The sequence below is a fragment of the Talpa occidentalis genome, unplaced genomic scaffold, assembly GCF_014898055.3.
Source record: "Talpa occidentalis isolate TD23 unplaced genomic scaffold, MPIMG_talOcc4v2.1 talOcc4.16, whole genome shotgun sequence".
Taxonomy (NCBI): Eukaryota; Metazoa; Chordata; class Mammalia; order Eulipotyphla; family Talpidae; genus Talpa; species Talpa occidentalis.
This window is the reverse complement of record NW_023601653.1, coordinates 51544310-51562604: the sequence shown is the minus strand read 5'-3', so window position 1 is coordinate 51562604 and position 18295 is coordinate 51544310. Positions and strand designations below refer to the sequence as shown.

General features: G+C 36.9%; 1 protein-coding gene across 6 annotated transcripts in view; it reads right to left on the bottom strand.

Annotated features, from left to right (window-relative positions):
• LMNTD1 (lamin tail domain containing 1) overlaps nt 1-18295 on the bottom strand; it is a 361980-nt gene that overhangs the window by 271227 nt on the left and 72458 nt on the right. For all 6 annotated transcript variants that reach the window (XM_054696350.1, XM_054696346.1, XM_054696356.1 and 3 more), the window contains one exon: nt 3265-3435. In XM_054696350.1, coding sequence (XP_054552325.1) covers nt 3265-3288 — 24 coding nt within the window. In that variant the 5' untranslated portion in view covers nt 3289-3435. The remainder of the gene's footprint in view (nt 1-3264; nt 3436-18295) is intronic.

Below are 18295 nucleotides of genomic sequence, written 5' to 3'. Positions count from 1 at the left end.
GTTTTGCCAAATTGTTCAACCCAAATATTTTCATTATCAAAAATCTGTCTTCAAACTACTCATAATATCAGCCTATTCATTCCCAAGTGTCTGCTATATGCTGTGAGCTAGCAGTGCAATAGTGGACATATATGACACTATTCCTGCTCTTAGAAAAGTTACTCACAAGTACACAAGATGTGCTTATATAAGATTTAACAACTGAGCTGGGGGATTTCACAATGCATTGTTAAAGGGGGAAAGTCAGATACAGAAAAATGTATGAAATATGATCCTAAGTTTGAAAACAAATTTAAGATGACTAATTCCTCCAAAGTTTACATATACAATATACATACACACATTAAACATGTGACTATACAACTTCCTAAATATGTGTGTATATATATATATATATATACACAACTTCCTAAATATATGTATGTATACTTTTACTAGTGTGTGTAATTACATGCCATTTAATTATATATATATAATTAGAACATAATCATTATATATCTTACTTAATTTATATGTTGTTTTGAGAAATAAAGTAATAAAAAAAGGAAGGAGACAAGGAATGAATATAAGGAAATAAGACAGTTTTTAAAAACAAAGGGATGCCAATGATAAAGAGTCTATGTGATAGGAGTCCATTTAAATAAATTTGTATCTGTGTGTGTGAGAGATAGAGATATGCATGAGAACAGTGTTATCTTAAGGTAGTGAGACTTAAGTGAGCATAACTCTTTCTGTTTTGTTAGACTATTTTTTTATAGTCACAAATGTTATTTATAATAGTTGAAAATATTTTATGGAGGCAGAACCACATATTATTATACATCATGTATTGATGAATTTTGCCTTTTTCAAGTTATCTCTAACAGGTGTGAACTACTTTTAAGAACAAAAAAAATTGTATCATGGGCCTCCCATGGTGGTGCAGCAGTTGAGCGCTGGGCTGCGAAGCTGCCCGCGGCATCTGCAGCACCAGTTCGATCCCCGGCCTCCAGCAAGGGTCCCACATGGCGCGACAGACTTCTCCTGCCATGCCCGCTGCTCCCCTCAGCAGTGTACTTCGTCAGTCTGCCTGTTCTGCTCCCCACTCTGGCTCTGGTGAATTCTCTCACCCTCCCGCGCTTCTGACTGTACCCAGTACTTGTATAAATAAATAAATAAATCTTTTAAAAAAAAAAGTATCCTTCAAAAAGGCATTCTTAATTTAATAAAATACAGTAGAACAAAGATATTTCTCAAAAGACAACCAAAGCTGTTGCAATTACCCAAGTAAAGCTAAATGCACAATGAATTCATTTTACTAGAAGAAATTCCATTTCTATACATTTCCTTCTCAGCTTTCTTTTCCTTCTGTAGATGTTTCCAATTATGCAAATCTTGGATATGTTCAAAGAATCTAATTTTTTTAAAAACTTTACAATAAGCTCTTAGTTTTGTCTTTATAACTCATTACTATTTTCTATAGTTCAATGTTTTTAAAACTGAACTGACTGTCTTCCTTTCTGCCTCATGTTACTTCATAGCAAAAATCACCACCATCTTCCAAGTCAACCAGCCTGAAGTCTGTGAGGTGCCCTGGACTCCTTCCTCTCATTCACCGGCCTGTGCATCTGACTAGTACATCATTTCTATCCATCCGCACCCTAATGTCAGGTCTCTCCATATCACACCCCTTGTCTACAGTCGGATCCTCATCAGCCCCACTTAAACTGTAGCTATGATCTTCAGATCAGTCCATCTGTCTCCACTTTGAAATTCTGATCAAACAGGAAAATGTCTAAACTTCTTTACCTGGTAGTTGAACAGATACATGTGTCTGTCTAACTTCACTTCCTCCAAGGAGCCAAACTCCCAGAAACCTGCTGTCTGGGGGACTGTCAGGCACCTCGTGCTCAATGCCCAGGATATCACAAGCCAAGCAGTGCAAGCTCCATCCCCCTCAACCCCATGCCTAGTTCAGGGATGGTGTGTGTGGAAAGTAGGGACAGGCATTCTGTCCCAGGACATTTTTGCTAGGGTTACAGGAAAAACTATTAATTTTGGTGGGTCACAGATTCATTTAACAACCCCCTTTGTAAACTTAATCCCTTAAAACTGTGGAGGAGATCATGTTCAAACAGTGGAGAGAAATGGAGCAAGCCAACTCTTTTAGTTGTCCTATCAATGCACATTGATTTTCTTTTAGCTTAGGAATCAAATCTGATCCTCGAAAATAGCCAAGTTAGCATGATTTCTGATGACTTATACTTTATTATTGGTGTGCTTTTATTCCTCCCCCCAAAAGTAAACTATTAATTCTAACTAGTAATTTCAACTAGGGAATAGATCTTTATCTTTTTCCACTCTACAGTGTGGTATTGTCATAGCAATTGGCTATTATTTTGTTCCAACTTTCAATTAATTAAAAATATAGCTAGGAAGCACACATGTCTTCAGTGGATAATGCAACACATTTTCACAATCAAATACAACATCGCTACTGTATATTTTTAAGCACATAATAAATCTTGAGATGTCTAAGGTCAAGACCAAATTTTCATTTTTCTCAGCAATAAGATCAATCTGGGGCTCAACAGTGGGCTCACTGCCCCTTACCTACCAGACATGGGCATCTCATGACCCAGTGTCCTCGGGGTATCAGAAGGTCAAAGGCTGCTCAGGTATATTCATTTAAATCATTAAGCATATTAATATCTAACAATGATTAAGTGTTTATAAGTACTATTATTATCTCAGTTTTACAGGTCCAGAATCTATGATAGAGACAGATTTTAAAATGTGATCTTTGAAAAATAACATGTTTATGTCAAGAAAGAGTAAAATAGAGACTGTCTCTTTCAAAGTAATTCATTCTGAAAGGGAGTCTCTTGGCTCTGATTTTGAATTTCAAGACAGCATCCATACTTTATCAAGTCCCAAATTATAAGCCTAAGTCTTTTTAAATTATGTTCTATAAATTTCTTATGTTTTCTTAAAAAAAAAATCAAGTGGCTTGAGCTTAGTCAGTAAATTGAAGAGCAAGATCCCAAGATAAAACTCAATTTCCAAATAAGCAATGTAAGTCCCTCCATTATGATAATCACTTCTTTTTAACTGAGACTGAAATTTAACAATCTTTCTTAAGACCAAAAGATAGTTTACTTGTCTTTAGTAAAAAATCACAGTGCTTCATAAGTGGAGGTGAAGAGCAGTTGAGTGAATTCTAATTTCATTTAAAATTCTGCACAGAATGCAAGCACACATACATGTTCCAATTCACAGACTTACTTTCAGATTGTAGGCATCTTCCATGTCCTCCTGGGTCCAGAGCACCTCTGCCGTGACAGTTCCTTTTCCATGTAATTGCTAGATTCTCCCAGATCTTTAGTTTGGATGCTCCTTTTGACGGAAGGAATGAAACTTTTGAGTGGGAGTCTTTCTTCTCATCTCTTGAAATGCCTGTCATTTTATTACAAAAGGATGGTAGAAAAAGTCAGATTGCTCTTGAGGTCACTAAAAAATACTAACCAAAACCCCCACAAATCACATTTACTCAAACTGATTAAGGTGAAGAAATTCTTCAGATTCCTTAAGATAGATTGAAAATAATCCAAGACAAGTTACTTTGATATGTAGTTGAAAGTTACAGATACTCCTGAGTGATCTCTTGATGAACATTTATTTTTGATACCAATTTTATTGTGTTTCTGTTAAAACACATTGAAAGAAAATAATAGGCATTAGGAATTTGGTAGCTGCCTTCCTTTTTTATGTATTTATTTCACATAGCTGAGAAGAAGAAAGCAAATTTTGGTGAGACTTTGAAAATAGTTGAAGTGAAGACAGTAATATAACACTAATGTGATGGCTCTAGCAGGTGGCCCTCTGAAGAGGACAGTGGAGTCAATATTTCCTGATTCTGGACTAGTAGAGATAGCACATGAAGACTATGTGCACTATGGATCTGTAGACAAGGAAAATGTGATAGGCTAAAAGCATGATTCTGAAGTTTCCTTCTAAACCTGATGCATCCTTATAACTTTAAAAGCAACTCTAAATCTCAGCAACTTAAAAAAAATATTTTCAAAGTAAGATTTTTATTTTTTCATGAGTAAAAATCTACTGCAGTGGTAACAGACTAAGACACATAGTCCTCACTAGGGAGAAAGATGGTCCTACCCTTTCAGAAATATCTGTTGCTCTTTCTTCACAAAACAACTGTCTTAATAAATGTTTTCCAAACTGACGCTCATGACCACTGCAGCCATGCCAGTCTGCATCTGCTTATAAACGTGATGATATGAAGAATAATGAAGAGATGATGACTCCATTAAGCTGTCAGCCCAAATTGCTCTGCATGCAGACCTGTAAATTATCCATCTCTTGGCTGATAGCGGCTTATATCCAGATATTAGAGAGGGATCCAGTTAGGCAAAAAAAAAAGTCCCAGAGGGAAATTCTCCACCCTGGTCTGTGCTGCCTCCCTGCCTCGTGTATCCTCACATCCACATCATACTCCAAACCCTATCCTGTTGGAACAACAAGTTCACAATGACTGGTTTCTAAGCAGTTTCAAACAATAGGTATATGTAGTATTTCCTGCTTTGCAGGAATTTTAATATCATCACAAATAGGCACTAGCACTATGCATCTTTCTAAACCAGCAAATCAGGCAAATGCCCCCACCATGGCCAAAATCAAATGAACATTTGGTTAGGCAGAGTAAGTGTCCCCATCAGTATGATAGTCATTACGCAAAGCAGCAGACAGCTAAAGATTGAACTGGCATCTGTAAGATGGCTCATAATAAAAAAATAATATTAGCTCTTGAACATTCACTGTGCTTATCTCATATATTACAACCTCTGAATTAGGTTCAATTGTTGCCCAGCCTTACAGATAAGAAGCAGACAGAAACAGTAGTAACTGGCACAGCTAGTACCAGTGGAATCAGCATTTGAAACTAGGGCTTCTCACTCCAGAGCTAATCATAGACAGGAAATTGTCTATGAGCATGATCTAAACACACAAAAAGTTCAAGCTTCATTCATCATGCAGCTATGATGTAGACAAGAGAAAAATGTTTTCCCCAAAACGCGATGCACCTCTGAGGGTATTACACAGGCAATTTAGCCAAATTCCATTACGAAATAAAACAGACTAGAGAACCTGGAAAGCAGTTCCTCTCTCAGGAATAAGAAAAGTGCAGTAATACCCTTAGCCATCTTTTGCTGCTGTAGTGTGAAGAGGAGAGAAATGCCAATTCCAAATAATCCCACACCCAACAAATCCTGATACCTTATCTGAATTCCCTAGACTATGAATAGCTCTGCCCCTGTCTCTCCGAGTGCCTACAACATCTCTACTTTTCTGACTTTCTGACATAGCTAAAACAAACCCCATATTTACATGAAAAAGAACCTCTTTCCTATATATTTGTCAAGGATGTGCAAAGATGTAGAGATTATTAATTATTAATTCCTGAATTAATTTGCAACTGAGATGTAGTGTTTATTACAAAATATATATTAATTATGTATATTCATGATACGTAATTACTCATGTAATTTAAATAACTAAAAATGAATTAATATACAAAATAATATTGCTAATGATAATAAAGATGATGGTAAATCTGTGAAGTAAATATCTCTATACTTATATACACACAAAAAGACTATCTTTTTTACATGATGGATGGCAAATAAAGTCTATGATAACAATTAGAATACAGTTATGCCACTAATATTGTCCTTTGCACAATTTTGAATTCACTATATTTCCAAAGGCATTGTCAGATGCCAGTAAATACACAAACAATATGAAAGAAGAAAAACAAAACAAAGTGTCTTTAAAGATTACCAAGTAACAGCAAAATTCTGTATTATCAACTCTGGAGAGCTAAAAAGCAATTCTCCTGCACCATAGATGATCTAGGTTACATTTACTTAAATAACTCCTGTTGTCAGGAGACTCTTACTATCATTTATTATTTATGGCGTTCCAACAGGATTTTAAGACATTGTCCATATTTGTTGAGTCACCAATAGTAAAGGTCAGACTGATGAGATGAGACATAAAAATATTTCCTACCAGAAACAGGTAGGAGTGTGAAGTCCTTGTTCCCTGATTGTTTCCATGCTACTTTCTTGAATGACGGAGAACAAAAACACTGCTGTCCTTGATCATAGAAAGAGGGCAATGTGGCCAAAGTCAGAATATACCAAAGGAATGGGGAAAATTGCCTTCATTCATCTATTAGAATTCTAATTATAGAAATAAGAAAGGGTTGCTGCTTTCTTTAGTTCTAGAAATTAAAAAAAAAAATCTAAGAAATGAATTTGTGAAGTCAAACTAAATTTAAGAAAATAAAGAAAAGATTTGCTTTGACACTTGATAACTGGAATTTAATTGGTGCCTTTTTATAGTAAATTATGGTTTATAGTTGCTTGTTGATTTTGATTTTTACTTTATTATAATTTGTCTTTTTCCTGGTCCCTTATTTAGGTTTTCTAAATTCCTGCTATGAGGGGAGGAGGGAGTAGGATCAAAACAAGGAGGGGTGGGAATTGTATGGGGACTATAACCAAGATGAAAATGTATATATTGTGCAAAAATGAAAAATGATATAAAAAATATATAAAATTTAAAAACTAATAATAAATTAAAATAATAATTATACAACAAAATTATGTAAGTGACTTTAAAGTACTTAATTCATATTCACTTGATATTAATTTACTCAAATAATTCTCTGGTCCACTCTTCTGATAAATATAATCATAAAATCAAAGAATTGATAACTACATATTGCTGTGCACATACCAATTTTGATACTAGAGTGTGTACTACAGGTAGATTAAGAACCAGATTCTGAAGCAAAACCATATGTGTTCAAATTCTGATAGCTGTGTGATATTTGTCAAATGCCCTAACCTCTCTGTCTCAACTTCCTCATCTTTAAATCATGGATACTTACATTAGCTACCTCATGGGGTTATTGTAAAGATTAGGTTAGTTAATAAATAAATGTCGACTTCTAGAACAGAAACTTCCATGTATTTTGCAGTAATTGGCTTGCTGTTGCTATTTGAAAAATATTTTCAAAAAGATGTGATTGATTATGATACTCATTTCTGGTTTTAATAGTATTCATAAAACTAAGACTAGAGAGCAATGTTCTTAGTTTGCGATGTCAGTTAAGAATGTTTCTGATGGAAAGGCCTCCTTGGTGTGCAAGGGGTTAAGCACCGCACTCTGAAGCGGTCTGCAGTCTCTGAAGCATGAGTTCGATCCCCAGCCAGCTAGAGAGAAACCCATATGGTGAAGCAGACCTCTCCTGCCTCGCCCGCTGCTCCCCTCAGCAGTGTGTTTCAGTCAGTCTGCCTGTTCTGTTCCCCACTCTGTCTCTGGTGAATCCTCTCACCCCCCACATCTCTGGCCTGTAGCCCAGCTCTTGTATGCATAAATAAATAAATCTTTAAAAAAAGTAAAATAAAAAAGAAAGTTTCACAGAAGACTATGAATGGTGGTTCAACCTATAAAAAGATAAAGCAAATACAAAAGATAAAGCAAATACAAAACATTTTGTATTTATTTTTTAAGAATTTCAAAAGCACACAGTCTCAGAATGAGCTCAGTGAGCCAAAACATAAACAGGGACTCAGGCTCAGTCCATTTTATGTCCTGACCATGTGTGCCTGTTGGCTCTTTGTTATCACGCTGGTTGCTTATCAATAGAAGGATCACCAACACTGAAGGTTTCTAGAATAGGTATAAGAGAAGAAAATCACCAACAAGATCTGCACTCACACATTTCCTAAAGAGGATTCCTAAAGAGGATTCAAAAATCTCTTATGAGGTCAGCCGACTTCCCCTAAACAGAAGTAACCAGCTCTCCAGCATTTACAGTGAGAAGTCACAGACTGGCTTTGGTTACTTGGATAGAGAGAATCTAATCTATCAGGAATCAACCACAAATGCCACACTTCTGGTGAAACATTCCAAATGCTCTGATTAAAGCTCAGAATGAGGAAAGTCGCTAATTATTACTTGATGTTTTTATGCAGGTCCAAGCCAATGATGATAAGCAAAAATATCAAAAACAATCAAGTGGAAAAAATTTAGATTTAAAATTAAATAAAATTGAAGTTCATTTTCTCAGACTCACTTTTCAGGTGCTCAGTAGCCTCCTGGCTTGTGGTACCCTACTAGACAATACGTTTCCATCATCCCAGAAAGTTTGGTTTTAAGTTGCTGTAGTTTAGAGGAACAGTTACCAGTATCTATCAACCTTTAAAATGTGATTACTAGTTCAGTGGTCAGCCACACTACAGATAAATAATTTGTACTACTGCAATGCACAAGGGCACAAAAATGTATGCATGAAATTGCAGCATTATTAGCAGCCCTCACAAAACAGAAATATGTATCCATCAACAGAGGGGGAATTTAATAAATTATAGTACATTCAAAGCATAATGTAACATATCAAAAGTATAACATAACATATCAACATTTCTGAATGAATGACATAAATGGATATATACCTACAAGGAAAAGTGCCTGCCATATATTATTGAATCAACAAAAAGTTATGCAAGTGTAGTATATCCCATTTTGATTTTAAATACACTACATATAATTGTTATAAAATTGTATTCATGTTATCGCACATGTTTTAGGACCAGGACCAGGACAAGAGGGATGTGAATGAGGTACATAGTGCTTAAAAGGTAAGGCACCTCCTTCAATTTTTCACCCCAGATACCTCACTTACTATACCCTCATCCTTGTCCTGATATGTTTGCATGTATATAGAAAAGGCTTTGAGAAGAATAACATGGGAGTAAAGAGTTACTTTTATTATTGACCCTTTTCACCTATTTAGTAGTTGATTTAAGGAAAGGATGTGACCTAAAGCAAGTTATTTACGGATATCTGTACCGGAAGGACCAGTGGAGATACAGCAGCAACAAAAGAACCTCTTTGCCTGAGGCTCCTCACAGCACAGCAATAAGTCAATATGGAGCTGGCTTTCATGTTCAATTCCACATCATTTCTGAGGATTTTCATTATTCGATTAATTCTCTGACCCCATGAATACAGGACAAACGACAAAATTTTCATTACATAATCATACTTGCTTCTATTTGTATTTTTTATACTTATTTGTAATAGCTCTTCTGGGTCACAGTTTCTGCATAATCACCATGTAACCATATGAGCAAAATTTAAAAACTTTTTAACAACACAAAGTGGTCTATCAATTTGTCAGATCCTCACAGTTGTTCAAGTTGCTGGTCAATATAGCAATGATGGTGCTAACTACTGAGTTTCCACCACGAACACGAGTGACTTCAATCTTTTTCAAAGTCTACTGATACTTTTCTTCTAATCAATGCCCATGCCCATGGTGGTGCTTTTTAAAGCTTCACATGATTATTTGAAACGAAACTTGATCCCTTGTCTTTTTAGGAGAGCATCGGTTACCTTTAGCAATTAAAGTTAACAATCAGCTTTATTTCACTATGTATACTTTTCACAAAAGATAAAGAGTAGGAAATGTGCCTATGTTTTATACTGATAATAAATTGACATGATCCTCTTACTATTTATATATCATCTCCATGTAGTGTGAAATATTTCCATTGTGTTTTGTTTTTGCAAAGACAGGATAAGCAGATTCCCATTCTGTTTTAATGCCTTTCAAAGCTGCCCATTAAAAGTTCAACCCATAATTCCACCATCCAGATCCACCATTATATTAGTAGATGACTAAAGTAAATAGAAAACATTTCAAAAGACAACCTGTTTTTTAAAATTTTTCCAAGTGTAAATTTTATTTTATTTATTTATTTTTTAAAGTGTCAGTCTTTTTTTTATTTATTTATTTGTTTGTTTTGTTTATACAAGCACTGGGTACAGTCAGAAGCGCGGGAGGGTGAGAGAATCCACCAGAGCCAGAGCGGGGAGCAGAACAGGCAGAAGGACCGGAGTACACTGCTGAGGGGAGCAGCGGGCGGCAGGAGAGGTCTGCGCGCCATGTGGGACCCTCCTCTGGTGGCCGGGAAGCAGCCGGGGATCGAACTGGCGCCGCAGAGGCCGCGGGCAGCTTCGCAACCCAGCGCTCAACCGCTGCGTCACCGGGGAGGCCCCCAAGTGTAAATTTTAAAGATGAATTCAGTGTCCCCTAATCCTGGACTGTGATGCTAACATGTCACAATGGTCAGTTAATGGAAGAGGGGGACTTATCTGAGTGAACCAGCTGTTGGGATCCCTGATGCCAAACAATGGATTTGGTTATTTTTCCTAATTATTTGATCAACTCTGTCACATGAAAATACTGATAGTAGCTTAGCAATAAAAGTTAAGATAATGTCAATCTTTAATTTTAACCTAAGTTCTCTTTTGTTAGTGTTTATTATTTCTGTAGAGAATAAATTGACTACATTTTCCAATATGAAATAAATTGGTTCATGTTTTTACATGCATATCTTTTTGTAAATTGAATCTACATTTCCTAATTGAAGGAAGAGGGAATGAAGTCACTTGTAAGGAAAAGGAATGAATTATTTTTAAATTAGTAGGCAAATTCTACTTTATTCCTATGGTTCTTTTTGGCTAGATTAAGTTGCATGAAAAAGAACACTGATTTGGTTCCTAATATTTACAATGTGCTGAGAATTTTAAATCTTTTGGGATCCTTCAGCAGTCCATTTCCATTATCACAGTCACATGGAATATCTGTCTATAATCTTTATGGGAACATTTAAGATATTTCCTTCTGGAGTTCAGTTTACTTACTTAACAAATGTAAAATTAGAAAATTGAAAAAAATAATCTCTATTGACCTAAAATTCTATAATCTTATATAAATTCTGAGATGGCCTAGTGAAAATTTATTCTTGCATTATTTGATGTATATAAATTTTTTCTTTTAAAATTTCTACCTAGTTAGCACATTTCCCTGCAACTACTACAGATTAGCTACTTGCTACTACCACAGTTGATTTAGGTGTATTAGTAAAATATGTTGTTTGTAAAGGACAGAAATATAGTGTCATATTAGCTGAGGCAAAAACAGAAACAGTAGCACACATATCTGGAGATTCAAGGGGTTACCCATTTGGGGGTAGAGTAGAATCCAAGTGTTCAATACCTCCTAAAGTATTTGTCTCTCTGCATGTCTAAATTCTTCTTTGCATTGTTTTGGGTTTACTTCCAGGCATATATTGTATGTGTAGTATTATCAGTGACTATTATTAGCTTTATTTGTCTTTATATTCCATAAAATCAGCATCCCCACTATTGCAAAAGTGCACACCTTCCCTGAAAGCTCCAGAAACCCCAGCACGGACTCTACTTGCCCTGACTTGGGTCATATAGTCAAATCTGAACCAATTCCAGTGGCTAAGAGAGTTTATATTCTTATCAACCAGACCTGGATCATGGACCCTGTCCCTGACATGAACTATTACCATAGTTACCTGGTGGGAACTGTGTGGACTCCAAGTAGATGGAGGCCCCCAAAAGCCATAGCTGCCTTATGTTTAAGGAGAAGGTATATTGAGCAGGCAAAGCCAGTCTACTGTGCTGCCTCCTGCCACTGACCTGCATCCTTAAACAACACCCTCAAGTATTTAGCCGATTTGTGCAACTGTCATTATGAGTCCGTGCTTATTTTAAGGCACTGACTTGATATTTTCTGTAGTATTTCACAAGCAATGACAAAACATTTTTTAATGTTGCATGCAGTATAGAATACATTCTGCTATACAATTTTCTTTTATGAAAGTTTTACACACTGTTCTCAACTTTTCTATATCTACATTATATTATTTGAAATTTAATGTAATAATAAATAGATAAATATTATTGCTTGTTCACATCCAAATGTCTAAGAGTTGAGGGACAGTGAATATTCTCTTCATCCTCAAATTTTACTATTAAGCTCTTCAAGGGGGAAAAAAACCCTGTTCATGACATTTTCTATCATATTCTCTTCAAAGGTCTTCTTTATTAATTCATTTATAGCATTTACCTACTTACAATAAAATCACCATATTATTATCAACTAGAGTCTGCCATAAGAGTATACACTAGTCAATAGCTAAATCCTAATGTGCTTATCACTTTAAAAAATTAATTTGCAGCAACTAGTCCTTTGAAGTAAAATTCTTTTAAAAATATTTTAAAGTGTCAATGACAAAAACAAACTTATTGCCCAGATTCCAGGTCACAATTGTTGTTTCCTTGGCTTTTTAATTGTACATAATTAATCATCTTCATGATTGATCCAAAATACTTTTGCTCTAAGGTTAAAAGTCTCTAGGAATCCTTTCACTATTGTGAGCCTCCTCAGACAAGCTCTATTGCACTTGAGGTGAATAGTATCATTTCAGATGTAAATAAGAAAAGATTAGAGTCCAAAGTGACTCACAGAGTCAGATATTCTGAACCATCAAATAGTCTCATGTCATAATTATGCACCTCTGATACCTTCAGGCCATTTGGGGACTCATTTTCCTAGTTAGGCAGCATAAAGAACCAGTAATACTTTTTCTTTCTTCCTTTCTTTTTTCTAAGGAGAATAGCATTTCTTTCTCCTGGCAGTTAACCAGATTCTGGGTGGGTGATTTCTTGCTTCTTAAGGTAAATGATGTGAAAGCATTCAATAAATTAATGGCTCTAATTTGAAACATTTGTAGTGCTACGTAAAAGTCAGCCACCTCCTTTTCATGAAGCTATAACAATTTTAAGGACATGATGCCAATAGCCATCACTTACCTTTATAAAAATACGCTTAATTATATGCTTAGTATATATACATATATATTTAATATCTGGTTATAAAAACTGTGAGGACACCTGATCTACTGATTATGGAAAAGGCCCTTGGGAACTTCTAATGGGAGAAGTCTTAAGCAGAAGTGTTCACCTCCATTGCATTTATATGAAGGAAAGTCTAATAGTCTAAGGTGACCCTAAGCCCCTCTTCAAGGGCCATAAGGAATCATTACTGAGAGAAATACACCATCAGCACAGTTCTTAATGAAAAACCAGGGCTATGGGCAGCAGGGAGGCCTTTCCAGGGTTATCCCAGATGCCACATACCTTGGAAGGATACAAATCAGAGCAACTGATCCATGAAATGGGTGGTAATTTAGAGAAGAGGCATTCCATTTTACAGACTGGCATACAAGCTCTGATTGAGCTACATTTCCATGATCCTCATTCCTCATCCATAAAGTGGAGATAATAATAGTATCTGTAGGGTGTTGAGAGTTCCTGGGACATAGTTTAGTGTTCAGTATGCAGAAGGGGCAATGTGCTAACCATGACTAACAGTGGCATGGGGAAAGTTGCAGGACAGGGGTGGGGAGGAGCAGAGCAAGGAACAGGGTGTCTCTTTATTATAGTTGGACATATTGGCACAGCAGCAAGGGGAGGGGCCTCGCCCATATCCACACTGGGGGCCCCAGGAGCTGGTAAGCTACTTTATAAAAGCAGACTGTGTGATTGTAGCACAAGGCAGCATGGAACTGACTTTAAGACCCCTCCAGCAAAGCTGAGTCATGGATTAAACAATAAAGAAACTCTCCAGCTTGAAAGTCAGCTTAAGTCTCCCTAAGTAGCCTGCTGTCTCCCATTCCCCAGACAGAACTCAACTCAAGCATCTCAAAAGCTCCAACATGACTCTAGTTTCTTGTATCTGTAGAGAAAACAACTTGCATACCCTCACTTAAGAAAGTATTTCAGCAGTTCACCATTTTTAATTCAAAAAAATAAAAACTCAGATTGGGTCCACAGCTACCATGTCTAGTGCAGAATGACATTCTGTCCCAAAGGGATGGATCCTACTTGCTCTGAAGGGCTTTTATCCTTTAACCAACTTCAGAATAAGCACCTTGAATCCTTAACAAAAAGAATGTACACTCTTAGAAGTTCTCGTTAAATGCTGTATTTAGGACATTCAATTTGAATCTGTGGATGTGAATTTAAGTTCCAACTTCTCCTACAGTTTCAATGGACCCTCATAGAAGGTGGTGCTCAAGCCAGTCTCCTGCCCTCCTGGCACAGCAATGCTTGGTTTCGTGGTCCTCAACTGGTCTGCACAATATGATCGCCTGGGGAACATTTGAAAAATTCAAGTGCTAGAGTCTGAGCCCCTGGAGATTCTGCTATGACCTGGCCTGGGATGTGCCTTGTCATGGGTTTCTCCCTGGCAGTTCTTGGGTGCTGCTGGCAGGTTTCAGAGCCATGCTATGCCTTGTCATGGGTTTCTCCCTGGCAGTTCTTGGGTGCTGCTGGCAGGTTTCAGAGCCATGCTATCTGTGGGGTTACACATGCCCAGGCACGAAATACTCCCTTCTCTTTCTTTTGTCCTTTAGTGTCACCATTTAGTCATTTTAAGAAAGAGGATGGTATGAATGCCCTTTAGTTAAGAATACTTAAATGACCGCATCATGACCCTTGTCTTTCCATTTGGGTGACTTAGAGAGGAACAATAGAGTAACTCCTACAGTTTCTAGGAAATGGCCTCATAAATTGTATTTTTTAATTATTGAAACCATGTTCACCAGCTAATGAGATTTTGGGTGTTTTTTTTTTTGTTTTGTTTTTTTTTTTGTTTTTTTTGGTTTTTTTTTGCTATAACCCCAAGCAGACCATAATTTCTATAACTGTAGTGAATGAGCGCAGATAGCTGCTCTCTCTGCTGCTAGCAATGTTATCTCCAGTGTCCCAGGCACCCACACCTGCTTCTTGCTTCTTGCATCTCCACCTCAGTGCCTCAAGTGGGTCAAATGAGCTCATTTTCTTTTCAAAGTATAAATAAAAGTGCCCCATTTGACAGTGGGGTTTGGGTTATCGATGCCTCCCCTGCTTTACAGTGACTTTCATCTATGATTCCATCTGTGAACCTCTGTCCCTGCTGTCTCGGGAGTCCTGCCTTGCCATACTGCTCACTAGACCAGCAGGTACTAAACATTCCTGAGGTGCATCACTGCTGCCAGGAGGCACTCTTTAAGACCATGGAGCAAGACAGGCCAGCAGAGCTGGTTCTCCTAGAGACTGCATTTCAGAAGAGGAGATAGAATAAAGGGTAAATAAATGAACGAAAAAACGCACTCTGTGCATGCAGTACAGAGTATGCAATGTGTTGCATAGCATGTTCCACAGAACATGTTGTGGGAGATTCTGGTCTATTATATGTGCCTAAGTAAAATTCCCTGCTCCATGGGTGTCACCAACTCTAAAGTAAGGTAGTTATTTTCTCCCCAAAAAATCATTCGTTTTCCCTTTACCAACAAAATCCTATAGAATTAGGCCTACATTTCCTGTTTCAGAACCTCATCTGCTAAAAGCTCACTCCAAGTATTTCCCCTTGGCTTTTCAAAGAAGAATATTGAGACATGGCCATAAAGTTTCAAGTGGACTTATTCTTGCTTAGAATGCATAATATGTTAATTTTCGGAATTTTCTTCATATTACAGTTCTCATACTGACCAAATATAAGACTTCCCAACTCCAATGAAACAAAGACAGTTTGTTCAATAAATGGTGCTGGGAAAACTGGACCACCATAAGCAAAAGAGTGAAACTAGTCCACTACCACACACCATGCACAAAAATCAACTCAAAATGGATAAAAGAATTGAACTTATGATCTGAAACCATAAAATATATAGAAGAAAATACAGGTAAAACACTATATGATATACACCTCAGTAACATCTTCAAAGACTCATCCCCCAAAGCAAATAAAGTGAAGGAAAAGATAAACACCTGAGATTACATCAAACTAAAAAGCTTCTGTACAGCAAAAGAGACATTAACCTAAACACAGAGACACCCCACTGACTGGAAGAAAATTTTTGCACTCCATACAACTGATCACAAAGATATACAAAGAACTCATACGACTCAACAAAAACAAAGTAAACAATCCAGTCAAGAAATGGGCAGAAGAACTTAAAAGACACTTCTCCAAAAAGGACATGCAAATGGCAACAAGCATATGAAAAAATGTTGACTATCCCTCATAATCAGGGGAAACGCAAATAAAAAAAAAACACAATAAGATACCACATATTAAATGGCACATATTAAAAAACTAACAACAACAAATGTTGGTAAGGATGTAGTGGAAGAGAAGCTCTCCTACACTGCTGGTGGGAGTGCAAACTGGTCCAACCACTATGGAGAGCTGTCTGGAGGCTCCTCAAGACTACTAAAAATGGAGCTCCATATGACCCAGCAATTCCACACCTAGGAACACAAAAACATTAATTCAAAAGTATACCTGCACTATTTTTAATAGGTAAGACTTGGAAACAACCCAAATGCCCAAAAATAGATGACTGGATCAAGAAGATGTGGTACATATACACCATGGAATATTACTCAGCATTCAAAAAAGATAAACTCATGCCATTTGCAGCAACATGGATGGAGCTAGAAGGGATTATGCTCAGTGAAATAAGTCAGAAGGAAAAAGAAAAATATCAGAAGGTTTCACTTATAGGAGTAATCTCAGGGAACCACATAAGGAATCAAGGAAAAAATAATAAAAGAAAAAAAAACAAAAATAAACAGGCAACTATAAATGCAGGGGAGGGAGAGGGAGAGGAATCAAAATGAGGATGGGAAGAACACAAGGGACTGTGGTGCTGGTGCACGGGTGAACTGGGGGTAGAAGTTCTATGGGAACTACACCTGAGAAAAGAAAGCAAAAGTACAAAAATGAACAATGACATAAAATATACACAAATAAATAATTTTTTTTAAAGAAAAGACTTCCCAGGTCTTCCTGGATACCTTTTCTCTTAAATTAGCTCCTGAATTTGTTTCTCCCTCCACTCTTTTTATTCTACTGTTCTTGAGTTCTGTTGACAGGCCTAGCGATACCCCAGTATCAGGATTTAACAAAAGCAGATGCTATTTTCAAGCCTGTGGCCATAGTCATCATCCAGCAAACATTTATGGACCATCTACTGTATTCTAGTATTCTAAGGACAACGCACTAGAGTTATAAATATGAACAAGACATGACCCCCTTTTCTAAAGAACTTTACAGCCTCATGGTGAAATCAAGTACCCAGGTCAACCCAGGATGAGGTCCACAGTCAGGTGTTTAAACAAAAGAACTATTAAAATGGAGAATCATAAGTAATAAAGCATATAATTTTAACTTCAAATCCTTGAATATACATTCATTCACCAAACTTGAGATGTAAGGTCATGGCCTTTTCTTCCACTGTTGATTGGAAATTTGCCTGGTCTTTCCTGCACAACCATAATGCACCCTCTATAATTTCTAGTTTCAGTGTACTTAAAATAGCGTAGGAATGCCACCACACAATGAAAGTTTCTGAGTACTAAAACCATTTAGATATGTGGTGATTTTTCCCCCCCCAGTCTCTCTTGATTGTCTTACTCATACCTTTTCTGACAGCACCAATTTTAGCATCTCATTTGTATAGTCTCTCCAAAGTATTCAGATAGGTTTTTAAGAAACAACAACTCTCTTTCATTCCACATTTAATATCTCAACAGTTTAATTAAGTTACACATTTTAAAATATCACATGCAGTTGATGTAATCAGGGTAGAACACGAACACCCACATGGACTAAGGCAAAGGCAGGAGCACAAGAGAGGGATGGCTCCCAGGAGCAGGGAGGGTTTCAGGAAGCCTCTGGTAACTATCCCTGCTGTTTCACAGACAGCAGGAAATGCCCTGGTGAATCTGGCAGGTTGCTTAAGAGAGCCATTCATACTATTGCAACACAATATAAATGGTTTAATAAAGGTTAGAAAAATGTAGTCCATAGAAAAAGGAGCCTCCCTGTTACCCAGCATGGGCATTATTTTGGATTTTTTTCTTTTCTTTGGTGTTTGATTGTTTTAACATTTGAAATAAGCACAGTTCAAAATTTCAAAGGTAAAACAAACAGTGAAAAATATTTTTGATACCCTTCTTTCCCAGCCACTTCATTTTCCTTTCCCTGAGGCAACCAATGTCACTAATTCCTTTTGTGTCTACAGAACCTCTTTTAATGAGGATAAAATCAGATCAAACACACAATCATACATATTCTTTCTTTTCTTTTTGTAAAAATACAAAATGTTAGCATACTAGTTCTGCCACTTCTGGGGTGAGTTTCACATGTCCCTTTACCCTCTAAGAGACCCCCTATGCGACAGCATTTTCACCCAGAACTTGTCAGAGGCTGTGCGTTTAGCTGACTAAGATGTCCAGCAGATGGCCAGATCATGTCCCCAGTACTACTGTAGCTTGAGTCTGTGCCAGTTCC